Genomic DNA, 18,763 nt, shown 5'->3' on the forward strand with positions numbered 1-18,763 from the left:
GGGTTCAGGCCTTGGTCTGGAAAGATCCCACATGTCACAGAGCAGCTAAGCCCGTGTGCCACAATTACTGAGTCTGTGTGCCACAACTACTGAGCCCGTGTGCCACAACTACTGAGCCTGCGCTCTAGAGCCCACAAGCCACAACTACTGAGCCTGCATGCCGAAACTACTGGACCCTGTGCTCTGCAATGAGAAGCCACCACAACGAGAAGCCTGTGCACTGCAACAAAGAGTAGCTGCTCACTGCAGCTAGAGAAAGCCCGCTTGGAGCAACAAAGACCCAACGCAGCCAAAAATAAATAAGTAAAATAAATTTATAATAAATAAATTAAATAAAATACACCTATCCTTTACCCCAGCAATTCCACACCTAGGAATTTGTACTACAGTTATGTTTTCACATGTATGAAATAACTTATATACAAGGAGATTCATCTCAGCATTTTTTGTGTACCCAAAGGTTAAAAACAACATAAGAGCCCATCAGTAGGACCCTGTTAAATAAATTGCTGTGCAGCCATATAGTGGTATATTATGCAGCCATTAAAAAGAACCAGTGGGGGGCTTCCCTGGTGGCGCAGTGGTTGGGAGTCCGCCTGCCGATGCAGGGGACGTGGATTCGTGCCCCAGTCCGGGAAGATCCCACATGTCGCAGAGCGGCTGGGCCTGGGAGCCATGGCCGCTGCGCCTGAGCTTCCGGAGCCTGTGCTCCGCAGCGGGAGAGGCCACAGCAGTGAGAGGCCTGCGTACCGCAAAAAAAAAAAAAAAAAAAGAACCAGTGGGAAACAGTCTTCAACATACACTGTTTAGTGGAAAAAGCACAATGTGAAACAGTGTGTATACAGGCTACCATCTGTATTAAAAGAAAAATCTCTACACTTGAATGTTTAGCAGTGGTGGTACTTGGGAGTGGACTTGAAGACAAGAGAAAAAGTTACTCTTTATCATATCTTTTTGTGCATTTTGTAAATTTATTTATTTATTTTTGGCTGTGTTAGGTCTTCGTTGCTGTGCGGGCTTTTCTCTAGTTGCGGAGAGCAGGGGCTACTCTTTGTTGTGGTGCACAGGCTTCTCATTGCAGTGGCTTCTCCTATTGCAGAGCACAGGCTCTAGGCGTGTGGGCTTCAGTAGTTGTGGCTCGCAGGCTCAGTAGTTGTGGCACATGGGCTTAGTTGCTCCACAGCATGTGGGATCTTCCTGGACCAGGGCTCAAACCTGTGTCCCCTGCATTGGCAGGCGGATTCTCAACCACTGTGCCACCAGGGACGCCCCTTTTGTGCATTTTGAATTTGTATCAGAATTTCGTTGCATGATTTTGTATCTAGTACCACCTATTTTGAGTTAGTTAATTTTTAAGAGCATCGAAATAAGCAGTAGTATATGGCTAACCAGGCAACCTGAGACAAGTGTATAGTCTTTACAAAGGGGGAACATATAGAAACAGTAGGTGCTAGGGGAGTCCTGAGAGTGTCTTGGGCTGCTGTAGTTGTACTTAGCCTGAAAAACCAAAGCATTAGTTCTCAAATGTATGTCCACTTAAAATCCATCCTCAGGGGCTTCCCTGGTGGCGCAGTGGTTGAGAATCCGCCTGCCGATGCAGGAGACACGGGTTCGTGCCCTGGTCCGGGAAGATCCCACATGCCGCGGAGCGACTGAGCCCGTGAGCCATGGCTGCTGGGCCTGTGCGTCCGGAGCCTGTGCTCCGCAACGGGAGAGGCCACAACAGTGAGAGGCCCGCATACCGCAAAAAAAAAAAAAAAAAAAAATCCATCCTCAGTTTTGTACGTACCAGTAGGAATCTCACATCTATGGCTATGGGAACAGCTGCTGCTAGGTGTCCATTTTGGGTAAAGGGTGCTTCGTAGATGATAAAAACTACACAGTGGTCCTCCTTGTTCCTGCAGGTGCATAAACTGGAGCCTGAGGCTTGGAAACATGTGGAAGCCATATATATAGACATTGCAGATCGAAGCCAAGTACTTAGCAAGGTAGGAACTGTTCAGTGATATGGGTGGGCTTTGAGATGCAGAAATGACTTCTAAGTGTCACAGAAACCAAGGAACCATACCCAACTTGGCTCAAAGGGAAGTTCTCTCTTGGGTATTTTATTTTTTAAATGAGTGTTAAGAATCGCCTCGCCTTGACTCGGGAATACCACCAGGAAAATAGTGACCCAGATGTATGTGTCCTGTTTGGCCTCTGGAAATTGTCACTGGATGATGCAGGTACTGTCGGTAGCCCTGGGGGTGATTTGCCCTGCTGAAGTGACACTTAGCCTGAAACTAGTTCTCTTTCTAACCTTGTGATTAAAAATATATATTGCCTGCCTATTTTGTGTTTAGAATACTCTGTTCTGTGGGTTCCAGGTTGGGGGGTTGCCAGTTACATGAAAAGACAAGTCCCCTGCCCTCAAGACATTGGTGGTCACTTCTCAGAGTAATAGACATGGCAGCAGCCACCTGGAAAGGACAGTCCACTGCTAGACCATAAAGTTGGAGAGATGGGGGACCAGGTCTGTCCTGCTCACTGCCCAGGAGGTGTTGGTTTAGGGAAGTAAAGGACTAGGTTTCCCCCATTCAGTACTCTTCCTATTTGACAGAGGCCTGTTGGAATCTGGGCACAGGAACTTGACTCTGCCCATTGGTAGGGAATAAGTGTTTGCTTTCTGTACCCCAGGGGTATGATACCTCCTTCCTGGAGTCACTCTTTGTGCCTAAGATATTTTGTTTTGTGCATTCTCAAATAGATAGGAAAGCCATCTTGTGCTTCTTTGCCTAATATCCCTACCCTTACCCTCAAAAAATTAGTGGATTTTTCAAAAAAAATTTTTATTGAAGTATAACATATAGAGCAAAGTGAATAGATCATAAGTGTGCAGCTTGATGAATTTCCTCAAACTGAACATCGCCAGATATTTCTCAAACAGAAATACTAGCCAAAAGTATGGCGCTTTGAGTATTTTGTTGACTGTTTTATGTGAGTGGAGAGAAGCAGAGGTGGGGAAGATTTAATAAATAATCTCCTTAGCTTTGGGAAATGCTTTATGATTGTGTGTGTGTGTGTGTGTGTGTGTGTGTGTGTGTGTGTGTGTGTGTGATTTGATAGCTTCGTTATTTTTGTTAAGTAGATGCCGTAAGGAGTTTGCTTTTCGTTGCCCACATTAGTCAATGCAGAGGAACAGCCCAAGAATAAACTTTTGTTACTGTTATTTAACACAGCACTGACTGCATTTTAAATCAGTGAGGGGAGACTGACAGTAGTACACAAGAGGATTAAGTCTGTACATTGAGTATTTCCAATAATGATTTTATTAAAACAAGGCAGTTTAAAAACAAAAACAAAACAAGCCAGAGGGAGATGGGACTAGATTTCAGGAATGACTGCGGCCAGTTGTTCTCAGCTCAGGCTGCTGTTCTAGAATCACCTGGGGAGTTAAAAAAAAAAAAAAGCATGCAACCCTCGCCTGCAGATGTTCTTATTCACTGGGTTTTAGGTGGAATGACCCAGAAAACTGTACAGTTGACCCTTGAACAACATGGGTTTGAACTGCGGGGGTCTCCTTAAAAGCAGGTTTTTTTTTTTTTTTCAGTATTAAATACAGTTCCACACGATCTGTGCTTGGTTGAATCCGAGGATGCAGAGGAACTGTGGGTATGGAGGGCAAACTGTCAGCTGGATTTTTGACTGTGTGGAGGGTCAGCACCCCTAACCCCTGCCTTGCTCAAGGGTCAACTGTGTTTTGAATACACCTTCCTTGGTCATATGAATGTTCACTCCAGGTTGCAAATCCCCATCTTAAACAGTGGAAATACGTGCCTGCTCACACAGTCTGGTAAAAGTGAAAACAGGCCCTGGCAGACAAAATCACAGAGAGCTCTCCTCTGAGGCAAATGTAAACAGTTCTATATCTTGTTTATAACACTTTCCCAGATTTTCTGTGAGCCAGCAGCGTCAAGAATGGTATGAACTCTACTCTGGTGGAAAATCTGATCTCTTTCTCTCTCTCTTTCTCTCTCTCCTCCTCCCTCCCCTTCCCCCTCTTTCTCCCACCCCCCTCCAACTACAACTTCTCTCAGGATTACAAGGCAGAGGAAGACCCAGCAAAATTTAAGTCTATCAAAACAGGCCGAGGACCCTTGGGTCCCAATTGGAAGGTGCAGTTCACACCCTCACCACCGGGGGGTGGGGGTGGTGGTGGACTGGGGCCAGTGTGTGTGGGCCTCCCCCATGGAGGAGGGGAATGGCCCACCCAGGCTAAGGGAGATCCAGAGGTCTGCCCTCTTAGTTAACTGCTTACCTGTGGGTGTGTTTCTAATACAGCAAGAACTTGTAAATCAGAAAGACTGCCCATACATGTGTGCATATAAACTGGTTACTGTCAAGTTCAAGTGGTGGGGCCTGCAGAACAAAGTGGAAAACTTTATACATAAGGTAAGTGACCAGGGTGGGAGGCCTTCCCAGTGTGTGTTGGTGGGGGGGTGTTTTGCCCGAGAAGAGAAGATCATACAACCCACGTGGCATATATCAACCCACGTGGCTTGATATTTCGGTTTCATTTCCCAGACCCCCACTCCCCCTTGCACTGAACTGTCTTACAGTTTAATGCTGTCCATCCAAGGGTACCACATGTGAAAGGTAAGGAAACTGAGGCAAAAGAAGGAAACAGGGAGGGGCTTTGCTGTGATTAAATGACAATCTTTTCTATTTATTTATTTATTTATTTAGTTGTGCTGGGTCTTAGTTGTGGCAGGTGGGCTCCTTAGTTGTGGCTTGCGGGCTCCTTAGTTGCGGCATGTGAAGTCTTGGTTGCGGCATGCATGTGGGATCTAGTTCCCTGACCAGGGATCGAACCCGAGCCGCCTGCATAGGGAGTGCAGCGTCTTAATCACTGCACTACCAGGGAAGCCCCTCAGCGTCTTTTCTTGATGCCAGAAGGCAAGAAGCACTATGAACCAAATTCTCCAGTGCCCTGAATTACTGAACTAGACAGACCTAAGGAGTTTTTTCCTTTTTTCTTTTTTTAACAAGAGAATCTCAAACAAAAGTATAATAACATGTAAAAATGGGAGACCCAGGAAAACTGAGCAACTCACCCAAATGACACCTAAGGAGTTTCTATAGCCTTATCTCTGATGTGTGAGTCTGGTGAAATTGGGCAACATTCATAGCTGCTGGCCAGTTTTAACCTGGCTTTAGGCTCAAGAGACAAGGAGGAAACTTGGCACAGTTGTTTTGGGACCTTGACTTGTGGACTGCCTGTCTTGGTAGCATTTTGGGCACAGAGCCTCGCGGTGAGGTAGGCACCAACCGTCTCCTGGGGGCTTCCCCTACTTGAGGCCATACCCTTCAGACACATGGAAGCAAAGGTCACTGACCTGAGGGACTGGAGGGCTGATCCAGATCAGCCAGCCAGGTATCACTCCCCCCACCCCCATAAAGTGTGGGTACTGGCACAGAGGTTGTAGGGCGGAGGGCTGCAGCAGTGGCCTGCACCTTCCGGTTCTAACTTGGGTCCCTCCTTTTTATAGCAAGAGAGGCGTCTGTTTACAAACTTCCACAGGCAACTGTTCTGTTGGCTTGATAAGTGGGTTGACCTGACAATGGACGACATTCGAAGGATGGAAGAAGAGACGAAGAGACAGCTGGATGAGGTACGTGGGAGGCCAGACGAGACTCTGGGACTGTCACCCAGATAACCGTGAACATTACGGAGACTGTCGTGACAGGGCATTTCACTGAGGGCACCGTCCTGTGGTTCTAGGAACATGTCAGCGTCCACTGTGGGTAAGGTCTAATGCCAGGCGATATGGGAACTACAAGGAAGAAAGCAGCCTGTGCTCTTGAACTTGCAGTCTAGTCGAGGTCTTGGCATATCCAGAGAGACAAATATGGTGGGCTGTGCTGAATGCCAAGTGAGTAATACAGTTGCTGCAGTGGTTCTTCAGAGCCGGTGCCGGGGGATGGTGCTGGGCTGCAGAGATGGAGGCGGCCCCGGGAGGAGGCAGGCTGGGCTGGTCCACGAATGCCACGCACGCCACCTGCAGAGGACAGCAGCGGCACACAGGACTAACCCCTTTATAAGGGTGTTGGGAGCTATTTTTAGAGTTTGGAGCCTTTGCCTTTTTTTTTCTTGGCCATGGCATGGATCCCAGAAGGAGAGCTATCTGCTGCTCCATGGAAGCCTGAAGACCTAACACTCCTCTTGCCTCATTTGGGGAATTGGGGGCTGCTTCCCTGCAAGGCTCACTCTGAGGAGATGGTCAGTAAATAACATTCAGGCAGCCACTGTGTGTGAGACAGTATTCTGAGGGCTTTTCCATGTCTTGTCCCATCTCCTGTGATCCTCACAACCCCTGTGAGGACGCGCCACTGTTACTCCCACTCTCAGATGAGGAGGTAGAGGTTCTGAGAGTTCAAGGCCGTACCCAGGGTCACACAGCCTGCAGGTGATACAGTCAGGGGAAGAGCCGTAGCACTCAATCACTCCATCTCTTCTTCTCCGTCTAAATGCCATCTGGGGCTCCCTCCTGCCTCTCGGGGCTAAAAATAAGGCAGGAAGCTCTGTTTCGTAGGAACTGCCATCCATTGCTCCCTCCTTGCCTTGGGAGGGTTGGCATGGAGCCTGGGTGTCTGGCAGGCATAGCTTTGCACAGCCTTGTCTGGCTCTGCAGCAGGGCCTCAGGTGAGACGCAGGCCCGGGTCCACAGAGCCCCACACTCCCAGGTGCTCCCACTGCACTGTGCTGGTCTCGGTGGAGAATGGGCCTGCGAGCTCTTCCTTCCTTGATTTTACCCTCCAGGATGACACTTCCTGGGCTGACTCACTGGTTACAGTGGTTTGCTGAGTTAGTTCCTGTTGTAGGCAGATGTTTTAGTTATTCATTCAGGTACATTTGGCAGGGAAGTGGCAGGATTTTGGACACAACTCCTGATTCTTCTGCTAAGGATCTTCAGGAAGTGGTAGATTTTAATGTCCAGGGCTCTGGAGATTCTAACAATGTAAGAGGGAGGCCTGAGTCCTGTGGTCACCCGATTCTTGAGAAAAAGAAAAGAAACAGGTTACCAAATGGAAGAACACAGAGCTTTCGGGGTTTAGCCTGTAGCTTCAGCTGCCCACTGCCTGACAGGCCAGCCAGAAGTACACTGGGGTCATGGAAGTGTTTGCTGACAGCCTTTCACTCTTTGGGTCGAATTCGAATTCTTGGCGCTGGGAGAAACCTCCTGAGCAGATCCGAAGTTTGAGAGCACTTGTCCTTGGGGAGTTCTTTTTTAAATCCCCACCCCTTGTCTTTGCCTGTTTCTCCATTCTGTGGATAACTGTGCCAAAAGCTTAGACGATCTCTGTCCTCCAAGATAATTGCAAAATGCAGAAAACCCTCTTTGGAATTGGAATTTTTTAAATAGTTGGCTGTGGAAGAGAAAGCAAAGCCACTGGGGGACATGTTCTGACCCCTTTAGCAACTGTATGGGACCTTTGTGTGCTGACTGTACCTCTGGCTCACTTCTCTTTCTTCTTTAGTTTTCCTCTTTCTAAAAATATTTTTATCAAAGTTTTATTTTCAGAGTTTTACTTTTTACATTTTTAATTAAAAAAACACTTTATTGAAGTCTGATTGACATACAAAGAGCTGCACCCATTTAATGTGTACATCTTGATGAGCTTGCAGATAAATAGACATCCGTGAAACCATCACCACAGTCAGTGCCAAAAGCATATCCATCACCTCCACAAATATTTTTATAGTTTTAAAACTCAGGTAGTATCCCAGGCTTATGAGGAAGATGCTGTCCTCCTGTGCCCTGTCCCTGTGGTCCTGCCCCCAGAAGTAGCCCCTTGCAGTTCTCATAGTTGTTTCTTTTGTTAGTTACCTCGAGTTTCTAAATAATAGGTTTATCCTCTTAATTCAGTTTTTCAACTTTAGCTGTTAATTGCTTGCTTCTTCCTGTGGAAGGTTTAGCTCTTTTACTCCACCCACCACTCATACGCTTCTCCTCTCCATCCTTCAGTGTCACAGTTTAGGGTTAACTGGTCATTCAGCATTTATCATTATTATACCTTTGTCATTCATTTTCCCAGCTGAACCATTTCATCTACTCTCATCTTCATTCCTTCCTTGGATAATTTTCTTGTTTTGTTAGGAAGTTCATAACCGCGTTCCTTCTCTTTGTTAGCTTAGTTCTCTGTATCATTAAGTTTTTGAGTCTCAACAGGGTGGCTGGTTGGGTTGTTTGCACAATAACGTAGTTGACGGTTCATTCTTGTTCATTTTGCTCCCACTCGGTGGGCACTTTGAGCTAAAGATCTCTTCAGTTCTGGGAAATGTCTTTGTGTTACCTGTTTCATCATTTTCTCCCCTCTGTTCCCCTTTATTCTCTTTCTGGATTTTTTTTAGTTAGAAGTTGGACCTCATGAATTGACCTTCTGATTTTCTTGTTGTGTCTCCTTTTTCGTCTCCTTCCTAGGGGAGGTCTTCCAAAGTTAACTTTTCTCTCCTCTATTGAACTTAAGACATTTTAAAGCATTTCTTGTGCTATGTTCTTTTTTAAAGTATTTTTTCTTTTTTCTACTTGCATCATTTTCCTTTTCTGAAGCTCCGGGTTTTGCTTCTTATTTGGCTTTGAGATATCTCTGCCACCTGAACATTCTTTGTTTTCTCTGAGCTCCTTTTTCCTATGGGACTCTGTGTTTTCTGTTAGGGGCTTCCCTCAAATGACTGGGGCTTGGGGGTCCTTGGCTGTCCGTTCAAAGTGAAGAGTGAAGCTCCAAAAAGTGGTTGGAAGCTCTCTGAGTCAGTGGCTGGGCTTATTGAAGGATAATCAGGTGGTTCCATTGGGGTCCCCCACTTCAGGATCCTGAGTCTATTCTTGGGCTGCTCATTTTGCTTTGAGAGGACTCCCCAGTCTTTTGCCCGTGGGGATGGTCAGGGCCAGCATTCTGGGAGCTGAGCTGGAGAAGGGTCCTGGTGGGCTCACTATGCCATGGGGTGGCTCTAACTTAATCCCATTGTATTCTGCATCGTGCCCACTTCACCCCTAGCTGAGCCTGGGGTCCTGAGTTCAAGACCTCAGTGCCTCCAGAGAGTGAATCCCTGGGCTTTGCAGGAAGGGGGCGTTACTTGACTGTGAAAATGGGAGGGAACACCAGGGCATGCCAGGCCCAAATGGTTCTTTCTTCCCACTTTCAGTGAAGTCCCCTGTTTTCACCCCTAGCTGCACTCCCACTTTTACAGGCACCTGGTGCTGCCAGTTCCCAAGCCTCTGGGTGACCTGCAGCCCCAATGGGTCCCCTCCTCACCGGCAGCTCCTGCTGCTCTGCAGATTAGTCCTTGCTCATCCATCCTTCTTCATCTTCCAGAATGCCATTTCCATCTCTTATCTGTAGTTGTCTCCTCTGTTCTTGTTGTCTTTATAGTTTTCTATCTTTTTTATTCCTTTACTGTCATTGTGGTAGGGTTTTGGGGAGGAATAGCAACAAATGCATGTATTCAATCTGCCATGATGAACTGCAAGTTTTTTTTGTTTTGTTTTGTTTTTTGTCGTAGGCGGGCCTGTCACTGTTGTGGCCTCTCCCTTTGCGGAGCCTGGAAGCACAGGCTTAGCTGCCATGGCTCACGGGCCCAGCTGCTTCGCGGCATGTGGGACCTTCCCGGACCAGGGCATGAACCCATGTCCCCTGCATCAGCAGGCAGACCCGCAACCACTGCGCCACCAGGGAAGCCCTAACTGCAAGTTTGTGATAGAAATTATGCCTGTTAGGGAGTTCCCTGGTGGCCTAGTGGTTAGGATTCCAGGCTTTCACTGCCGTGGCCTGAGTTCAGTCCCTAGTCTGGAACTGATATCCTGCAAGCGGCAAGGCACGGCCAAAAAAAAAAAAAAAAAAATCAGAGAAATTATGACTGTTATTCTTTAAACCAATGCATAGTAGTCTGGCGTGGGTGGGTTGTTTTGTGAGTTATGAGAGGTCACTATAAGGCCACAGTCACCACTGCCATAACTCTTGTCCCTCTGCGGGGGTGGACTCACCATTCTTGGATTGAGGCTCAAGGATTTGAGAAATGAGATCAAGAGATTAGTCCTGGGACTTCTCTGGTGGCGCAGTGGTTGGGAGTCCACCTGCCGATGCAGGGAACGCAGGTTCATGCCCCAGTCCGGGAGGATCCCACATGCCGCGGAATGGCTGGGCCCGTGAGCCGTGGCCGCTGGGCCTGTGCGTCCAGAGCCCATGCTCCGCGACGGGAGAGGCCACAGCAGTGAGAGGCCTGCATACCGAAAAAAGTTAATAAATAAAAAAGTAATAAATACAAAAGAATTCGTACACACTTTTACTTAGCTATGGATGGTATTATTCCATGTGCCTGGGTGGTTCTCTCACATTTTTCTCTGAACATTGTAACAAAGCATTTCCTGCTAAAAAAAAGTTTCTTCACATACATGTTTCTAACAACAGTGTACATATTGCTCTGTACTCTGTCATCACCCTGTGTTGGATTTTCCTTCATGTTGTAGGTTCTCACTGTTTTAAAATAATGCTGTGATGAAAATTTTTTATGCACTCAGTTTTTTTGGTAATTAGGATTATTTACTTAGAATAAATTCCTACAAGTGGAATTAGAGAATTTAAGACTCTTGTTACCTATTGCCAAATTTCTTCCCCCAAAGGCTGAATCTGTTTATAGAGTGGCTTTCTAGAGAGGTTCTTTTTTTTTTTCTTTAAGATTTTTTTTGATGTGGACCATTTTTAAATTTTATTTATTTATTTTTTGCGCGGTACGCAGGCCTCTCACTGTTGTGGCCTCTCCCTTTGCGGAGCGCAGGCTCCGGACGCGCAGGCTCAGCGGCCACGGCTCACGGGCCCAGCCGCTCTGTGGCATGTGGGATCTTCCCAGACCAGGGCACGAACCCATGTCCCCTGCATTGGCAGGCGGATTCTCAACCACTGCGTCACCAGGGAAGCCCGATGTGGACCATTTTTAAAGTCTTTATTGAATTTGTTACAATATTATGTCTGTTTTATGTTTTGTCTTTTGGCCATGAGGCATGTGGTGAGATCTTAGCTCCCAGACCAGGGATCAACCCGCACCCCCTGCATTGGAAGGTGAAGTCTTAACCATTGGACTGCCAGGGAAGTCCCTAGAGAGATTCTAAAAACAATTCCACATTTGCCTCATATCTGTGCACTTTCAGAACTAACTGGTTTGTGGTTACTTTTCAGTGTCTTAAACTGATTGGGGTTTTTTGTGGGTTTTTTTTACTAGCTTTATTTTTTTATTGAACTTTTTATTTTGAGATGATTATAAGATTCACATGCAGGTATGAGAAATAATACAGAGAGGAGATCCGTTTCTCCCAGTGACATCTTGCAAAACAATAGTACAATATGACACTCAGGAAATTGACATTGATACTTTCACAAGTTTCTTTAAGTAAAGGAGTATTTCATACTTAGAGTAAAAGCAGTTTTCAAAAGATAGAGAAAAATGTTAAAAAATAGAAGTCCAAATAAATAAAGAAAATAAGTAGATGAATAAAAGTCCCTTTCTTCCAACCTTTGGCCTCATTCCCTAGAGGAAACCACTGCTAAAAACAAACGAACCAGGACTGGAGCTTCTATTTTCATGTTCCTCGACTATATGTATATATATAGCCTGCAGCGGTTTGATCCAAGGAACACTACAAACATCAGATAAAATCTCTTGTGTCATTTAGGCCCCAGGAAACAGGAAATAAGCATTCATAGAGCATTTCATTATAAGAATGAAATAATGCATTTTTATTTCAGTGGCACCCTCTGTGGTGGAGACCTTGTCTCTGAGAGTAAAGGAAGCTATCCTGTTTCCTGATAGGAAGTTGCATCTTATTTCAAGCAGTAGGAAAACAGGAGCTGGCTTCGCGTTAGTAAATTAAAGCCAGGTGGTGGACTCTCAGGGTATACAAGGATCTGCTTGAGGCCCAAGGAGCTTTGGTCCCATGATACTAAATCTTAGCCTCCCTGATTATTGAAAATTTACATGAATGGTCATTAGTGAGCAGACATTTAAAGAGTGCTTTTCTGTCTTTTAAAAAATTTTACTTTGAAAGTGTTTCAAACTTACTAAAAATGACAAGAAGAATATGGAGAACTCCTGTATACTCTTGAACCCAGAGAACCCATTCCTTTAAAGGAAAGGGTACAACCCTGGATCACACACTGCACCCCTCTAGTCTCAGTCTGGTGCAGCTCCTCAGTTTTCTGGGACTTCTATGACCTTGACATTTGTGGAAGTTACAGGCTAGTCATTTTGTAGAATGTCTTTCAATTTGGGTTTGTCCAATGATTCTGCGTGATTAGATCCAGTTTCTGTATTTTAGGCCAAAACGTCACAGACTTCGGCGTTCTTTTCATTGTATTCTGTCTTTCTGTCCAGTTCTGGTGAAGTTACCTTTGTTCACCTGAAGCACAGCGAGGTGTTCCAGGCTCGTCTTGCTGTCTCTATGACCAGCCCTAGAATCAGCTGTATCGCCAAGGAGCCCTGGTTCCTTTAGTGGAGGATGGTGTTTGGGTGCTGAACGTGCTCATTACTGTTGGGGTGTTGCTGCTCCCAGACTTCCTAATAGGATGGAGCTGGGGGACTTGAACATCTGTAGTTACTGCTATATCTAGCTGACACATTATGATCACACAGATACTTCCCATTCCAACCTAACACCACAAGGTTAACTTCTTGTCTTTGAAAAAATGTGACAGTGCCCTTATCCTTAACAGATTTGTCATGTTGAAAAATCTTGAATTTGTTGAACCCTTATAAAGTAGTATATTAACAGATATTAATTAATGTGGATAACTGAAGTTACAGGAGCACTATTAAAGATATCATTCAGGAAAGTGAGTTTCGAGCAAAATCTGCAGGGGAGAGGCATTCCAGGGGGAGCTAGGAATAAGCACATACTGGCGTGGTGTCAGAAAATAGACGTTCCTGTTTGGAGCAGAGGATCTTTGCTGGGGACGATGAAAAGCGAGGCTTGTGAGACTGATTGATTTTATGACTCATTTAGGGTCCATTTCCTGTAGGTTCTGATTCATCAGGTCTGGAGCCCAAGAACCTACAAGTGCCCCAGGCAATTATCTTGCTCAAGTCTGAGGAAACTCTAGCCTAAAAGGCCAGGCTAAGACCTTAGGTGTAATTACAGTAATTGTTGTCAGTAAGGAGTGACTATGGGAACCTCTGGGGAGGACCAGGAGAATGTTTTTCTCATGTCCAGGTTCCACATGGACTTACCGATTATAATAGTTGGTGGGGCAAGGGGGTGCGAACAATAGACACGGGTTTGAAACGTAGCAGAGAGTGTATTTGAATGTTTCCCAGTGGAGAACTACTACTGCTGAGATAGCACCTTTGCACAGTGTGGCAGTATTAAAGTCAAGTGAATAAAACAAAAACTGAGGAGGCTGTAGCTTAAAAGTGCAGGTTCTTGAGAGCTGTGTACACACACATCCCCTTCGCTACACTGTTTGGAACAAAGACATAACAACACAGATAACATGTACAGAGTGCCAAGCACTCTGCTGTGCTGAGTACTCCATGTGAATATCTTAATCTTCACCACAACCCCCTGACATGTGTACTATTATCTCTATTTTATTATTACAGTAATTGAGACTTAGCAGTGAAGTCATTTGTTCAAGGTCACACAGTTTAGTGATGGAGCCAGAATGTGACCCAGGCAGTTTGATTCCAGCGCTTATGCTCTATGTGCTCAAAAGCTGTTGAATGAGTAAAGAATGAAAGTTGAGCAGAAAACTCACGGATAATGAAGACATATCTAATGGGAAGTTAAAATATACATGTTATAGACATCCTGCAATTAGAGTAGAATTTTCAAGTTGGAAAGGATTTGAGAGAGATGGCCACCACAGTATCCCCAACAAGAAGTTGTGTCCTCTGCTGCTTGGAAGGTGCCAGGGCAGGGACCACTCAGTGCTTCCAGAGGAGATCCCACCCTGTTTTCCAGCAGCCTCGCACTTCTGCCAAGCTGAGATCCACTCCCTGCACTCTCGATCCCTGTGTTCTGATGCCGAACTCTGGTGCCAAACTCTGCCCACCTGGCTGACTAGGCAAAGCCTCCAAGCAGAGCTCAAGAGAGGGGATTGCTGTTCCCCCCACCTGGAGTGCTCCCTGCCCCCCACCCCCCAGAGGGCCCACGGGATTTTCCCCCTCACTTCCTTCAGGTCTCTATTCAAATGTCACTCATCAGAGAGGCCCTCCACAGCCGGCTCATAAAATAGCACTTTCCCACAGTCTCTCCGTCCCAGCAGCCCGCAGCCCCACCCGGCATAGTTTGTTCATTCTCCCCCCGCCTTGTCCCAGAGTGTAAGCTCCTTGAGGAGAGACTTGGTCTGTTTTGGTTCACGGCTGAATTCAGGCTGGTTCAGGCCTGGAGCAGTTCCTTGCACAAAATAAGATGCTTCATAAATATTTGTTGAATGAATGAAAGAGAGGAGCTTAAGAACTAAACCCCAACAATGGGATGCAGGGGAGAGAAATGGAAATCATGGATGGTGGGACCAATGGCAGAGCTATAAATAGTATGGCTTTGGCTGTGTGTACACAGAATTCTATTCTTCTGATTTGCTTTGTGCACAAAAAAAATGCTCTACCCTATCCACTGGCAGGATTGAGAAGGAGGAATATATTTGTTGTAGAGTTCCATCAACAGCAGAAGCCTTCAATTTTTCCTGTTTTTTCTGTTCCAGATGAGACAAAAGGACCCAGTGAAAGGAATGACAGCGGATGACTAAAGCCACTCCTCTCCCCTTCTGCACTGTATGTACCGCATTTCTCACTGAGCATGACATAGACGCCAGAATCGGTTTGGGTCCTCAAGGCTCAGCAGCTCACTCTGGAGGCAGAATGCCTGCTTCTTTCCTCGTCCTGCCCTCTAGTATTAATGATGATCGCGATGCTTAATAGCTCTCAGGCTTTGGAAAGAGGAAGAGGTTATGACTGTTAAGACATTTCAGGGATCTATGTGATTGTACAAAGAACCACTCAGAGACAAGGACAGGGTGGTGGGAAGTGCATCTGGGGTGGGGGCAGTGGATGAGAATCAAAGCTTATCTGCACCTAATTACTCTTCCTCTCGTAACGAGCCATTTCAAGTTGAAGCTGGCATTCTGGGTACTCCCTGTACCCCCCTGTGCCAGAGCTGTTCCCTGCCTCTCCCTTGGAAAATCTGCCATCCAGACAGCTTTTCCTAGTGGTCCTTGTTGGGTCTGGTGCTTCATTTCCTTTCTCTCTATACCCTCTGATCCCAGACAAAGTAGTTCAGAGGCAGCATCTTTCAGACACTTGGAGAGTGTTTCTGCCCAGGTCATAGGACGAGGATGGGATGTCTCTTGTTTCACGTGGTCACTCTTTCCCGAGGCCCTACCTTCTATTAGCACCCAGTGCCCTGCACACCTCCAGACTTGCTGTTATTCCAGCAGCTCAGAGGGGCTCAGGCGTGGAATGAGAAGCCTGGTCCTGCTCCCCATCAGGCTCTGAGAGAAAATTATGTTATCAAATAAAGCCCGGTTGTCCTCTAGCACTACAGTGCTAAGGAGGCCTGGGCTTTCACCAGCAGTGAAGCAAACCGCTGCTCGCTCTCCCTGCCCCGTGTGCTTGAGGAGAACTTCTGGGACATAAAACGGTAGGATGAAGTGGATTGAGGAGATGCCAGCTTCTCATCACTGCTTGGACCTTAGTTTCCTCTCCCCGCCACAGCCTCCCACCACACTGCCTGGCCTCCTTCCTCCTTTTGCAATTCCCCCATCAATGATTTACAGTGTGTTGCTATTTTCCTCTGTTGCTTCCTTAATAATTGTATTTCTCTTCTAGTTTTGCAAGACAGTGGTCAACAGGAAGGCCCAGCAGCTCCACCCTCCTGAGTGACAGGCCATCTTCGGACGCAGCCTTTCTGTGCCCATTCTTCAGGCACCTTTGATCCCTTACTGTAGTTAATTCTAGATGCCCTTTAATATTGTGAACAAATAGACTGTCTGGTATTACAAAGCCCGTGTGTGCGGGAGCCTGCCCCTCTGAGATATGTGGCGTGTAGGTGGCTGTATTTACAGCTCCTCCCTCTCCAACCATTGTGTTCTTGACCTATTTCTGTGTGCCCCCGCCCCCTTTATTTCCAAGTGACATTTTTAGTCTTTCAGAATAGCTGCCTTTTGTGATGTGGTGATTTTAAACGATTTCCTTTGTTAGTTTTCAACCTTGGGATAAACTTGAGGTATTTTGCTTCCTGGGCAGATCTTTGCAATTTTGAGTGCTCACCTGGGGAGAAGGGATGAGTTAGAAATACATACTTTTTTTCCCCTCCAATTCCACAGAACAGCAATGTGGCTTCATAACTCTGACCTCTGCTCCCAGTAACCCACTGTTAGAGTGCTCTAGGCACCATGGAAGTACCCAAGGCCCAGCCAGCCTGTTTTGAAAATTAAACAAATACAAATAACCCCTGCCCCAGGCATTGCATCTCTGGTCACTAGTCTTAGAAATACCTATGGTTTCTTGGCCCTCCTGTTGCCCGCTCTGTATCTCCGCAGAGCCCGTAATGTGCCCGGGTCAACTCTACCTGGAGGGAACTGTCCCATGTGGCTCTTAGAATTGAGTCTGCCCCATACCTACCTACTAGTCTGCCCCCCGAGGAGCTCTGTATGTCCACGCTCCTCTTCCCTTTTGGGCTGGTGCTGCCACTCAGCAATAATCCCCTTTTCTCTGTGCTTTCTTAGATTCCTGTCCCCTGTCTGAGGCTGGTCAGGACACAATGGGTCTTGATCTTTTCATGCTGCACAAAACAAGCATGCAAAAAGCTTCTTCCCAGAACATGTTCCCCCATGTCTCCAGTTGCTGGAAAGGAATTTGGGGATCAAGAACTCAGCTCGTCCTGCCCCCATGCCGAGTTCTGCCCTGGACAATCAAAAGCAAGTAGCAATTGTAGAACGGAGCTCTACCAGAGCTGGCTGGTGAGAATGTCCAGGCTCCAGGGCAGCAGAAGCTGCCGAGTGCTTCGGTTCCCTGTGACTTGGCAGAGCCCGAGTATGCCTTCCCAGTGGGAGAATCTGAGATAGCTGTGGTGTCACCTGACATTTCCCAAACCTTGTGAAGTTTGTTGGCTGAGTGTGCAGTGACTCAAGCCCATGCTAGCCTGGGTGCAGCTGCTAATGCGAGACCAAATCTCTGTTGGGGGAGTGAGAAGTAGGATGGGATGATTTGTCTTTAGGTTTTTGTCAGTTTGTTTTGCCTTACTCATTTCTAAGTGCAATAAGGGAGTGTCACACAGGAAGAAACCTGTGACTTCCTGATGGCTGCTTCCCTGTGGCCCTCCTGGGGTAAGGGTGGACAGACTCAGCGTGGTTAGCTCCCACCTTCATTGAGGCCCCTCTGGGGCCAGGCGATATCCTGTCACAGTCTCCTCACCTTGTGGGGTCTATAGTAGTGGATCCGGGGCAATTCAGTTGGTTATTAGCATCCCAACTGCTGATAGCATTTATTTGACTGAGAAAGTTGAAGAGACATTCCTACTGGAGAAAAATATAAATGTTTTCCTACAAGCTCTGTATTAGCTATAATTATATTTGTGCTTAAAGCTTTTCCTTCTTACATTCATCAACTAAGTGAAGTCCAGATGTGGGTTAGCCTGGGAGAAACAAACTGATATTCTAGGCAGACTACTGTTTATCTGGTTTGAGGGTCAGCAGTTGTCAGTCTCCTTCCTTCAGCTCTTCTCTGAGATCCACACATATTACTCCAATTCTAGGGGCGGGGCTCGCTCCTTGTCGGCCTTTTCTCTGGCTCCTCCCACCTCCACCTGTTGCCCCAGTTCAGCATCCAAAAGAGCTGAACTGGTGTTTCCTGAGGTCAGCTGATTTGGGGCTCCAGCCCACATCAACATAAGAAGGGACGTGCCTGGTCTGTTCCGTCCCCATGGATAGTGTCGCTGCTGGGCAGCAGTGTTGGCTTCTTTTTAAGTATCCCCTTCCCTCCATACCCAGCCCCCAAACTGACTAGCACTCAGAGGGGCTTATGATGCAAGGCTCAGCTCCAGGGGTAGTACCTGAGGATGTGCCACGCCCCTTCAGACCAGCGGCTTTCAGGGCCGCAGTCCCAGTTGGAAGCAGCAGTGCCTCTGCAGGAGGGGTGCTGGGCTCTGGCCTTCTCATGGAGAGAGGCTGGGGACAGGGTCAGTATTGTGGACATGTGTATATCTTCCCAAATTCTCTTACAGTCCCTGCTGGGACTCCCTGATGTATTTTGGTTGATTCCTAGTGCTACTTCTTTTACAAAATACACTTTGTAGAACTGATTAGATTACCTTGTTTATTTAATGTGAGTTTGTGCCTTTTTGTCTCAATCTTCCAATATAGGTTATATTGGGGGAAAAAGCAGTCTAATAAAATCCTAGACAGAGCTTTCTGGAGTCCAGCTTATTGGTGATGTCCTTATGTCCATTTTACAACTTAGGTATCCTCAAACTCTTGCTGATCTCCCCAGTTTTACCAGGGAAGGATTAGAAAGATACAGGATATCTCTGAAAATTGTTGCATGTTGATTTCTGTAAACTAAAACAATCCCCTTATCATTTTACTTATGCAAATATCACATTTCTGAAAGTAATTTGGCCATCTTCTCCTGGCAGTATTTCCTTTTTGCTTTTGTCTCACCTCCTTTCCACACCGCCCTCTTTTACCCATCCTACCAAGGAAAACATTTATTTAAGGGCGTTCTTAACCCTGGCTTCCG

The 18,763-nt window shown here is 46.5% G+C and overlaps 1 protein-coding gene and 1 long non-coding RNA gene across 2 annotated transcripts in view; one reads left to right on the forward strand and one right to left on the reverse strand.

Moving 5' to 3' along the window:
* The window catches only part of PITPNA (phosphatidylinositol transfer protein alpha), a 39,373-nt gene extending 20,942 nt beyond the window's left edge, over positions 1-18,431 (forward strand). The window contains exons 7-12 of the mRNA XM_059049078.2: positions 1,905-1,988; positions 4,077-4,154; positions 4,321-4,431; positions 5,529-5,651; positions 14,731-14,800; positions 15,854-18,431. Of these exons, the coding sequence (XP_058905061.1) occupies positions 1,905-1,988; positions 4,077-4,154; positions 4,321-4,431; positions 5,529-5,651; positions 14,731-14,775 (441 nt within the window). The 3' untranslated portion in view covers positions 14,776-14,800; positions 15,854-18,431. The remainder of the gene's footprint in view (positions 1-1,904; positions 1,989-4,076; positions 4,155-4,320; positions 4,432-5,528; positions 5,652-14,730; positions 14,801-15,853) is intronic.
* LOC136793222 (uncharacterized) lies at positions 3,291-4,372 on the reverse strand. The gene is made up of 2 exons (XR_010838225.1): positions 4,298-4,372; positions 3,291-3,424 (listed from the first exon to the last, which is right to left on the reverse strand). It is a non-coding gene; the product is annotated as an uncharacterized lncRNA (long non-coding RNA).
* Positions 18,432-18,763: the final 332 nt, after the last annotated feature.

Source organism: Kogia breviceps, chromosome 19, assembly GCF_026419965.1.
Source record: "Kogia breviceps isolate mKogBre1 chromosome 19, mKogBre1 haplotype 1, whole genome shotgun sequence".
Classification (NCBI taxonomy): domain Eukaryota; kingdom Metazoa; phylum Chordata; class Mammalia; order Artiodactyla; family Physeteridae; genus Kogia; species Kogia breviceps.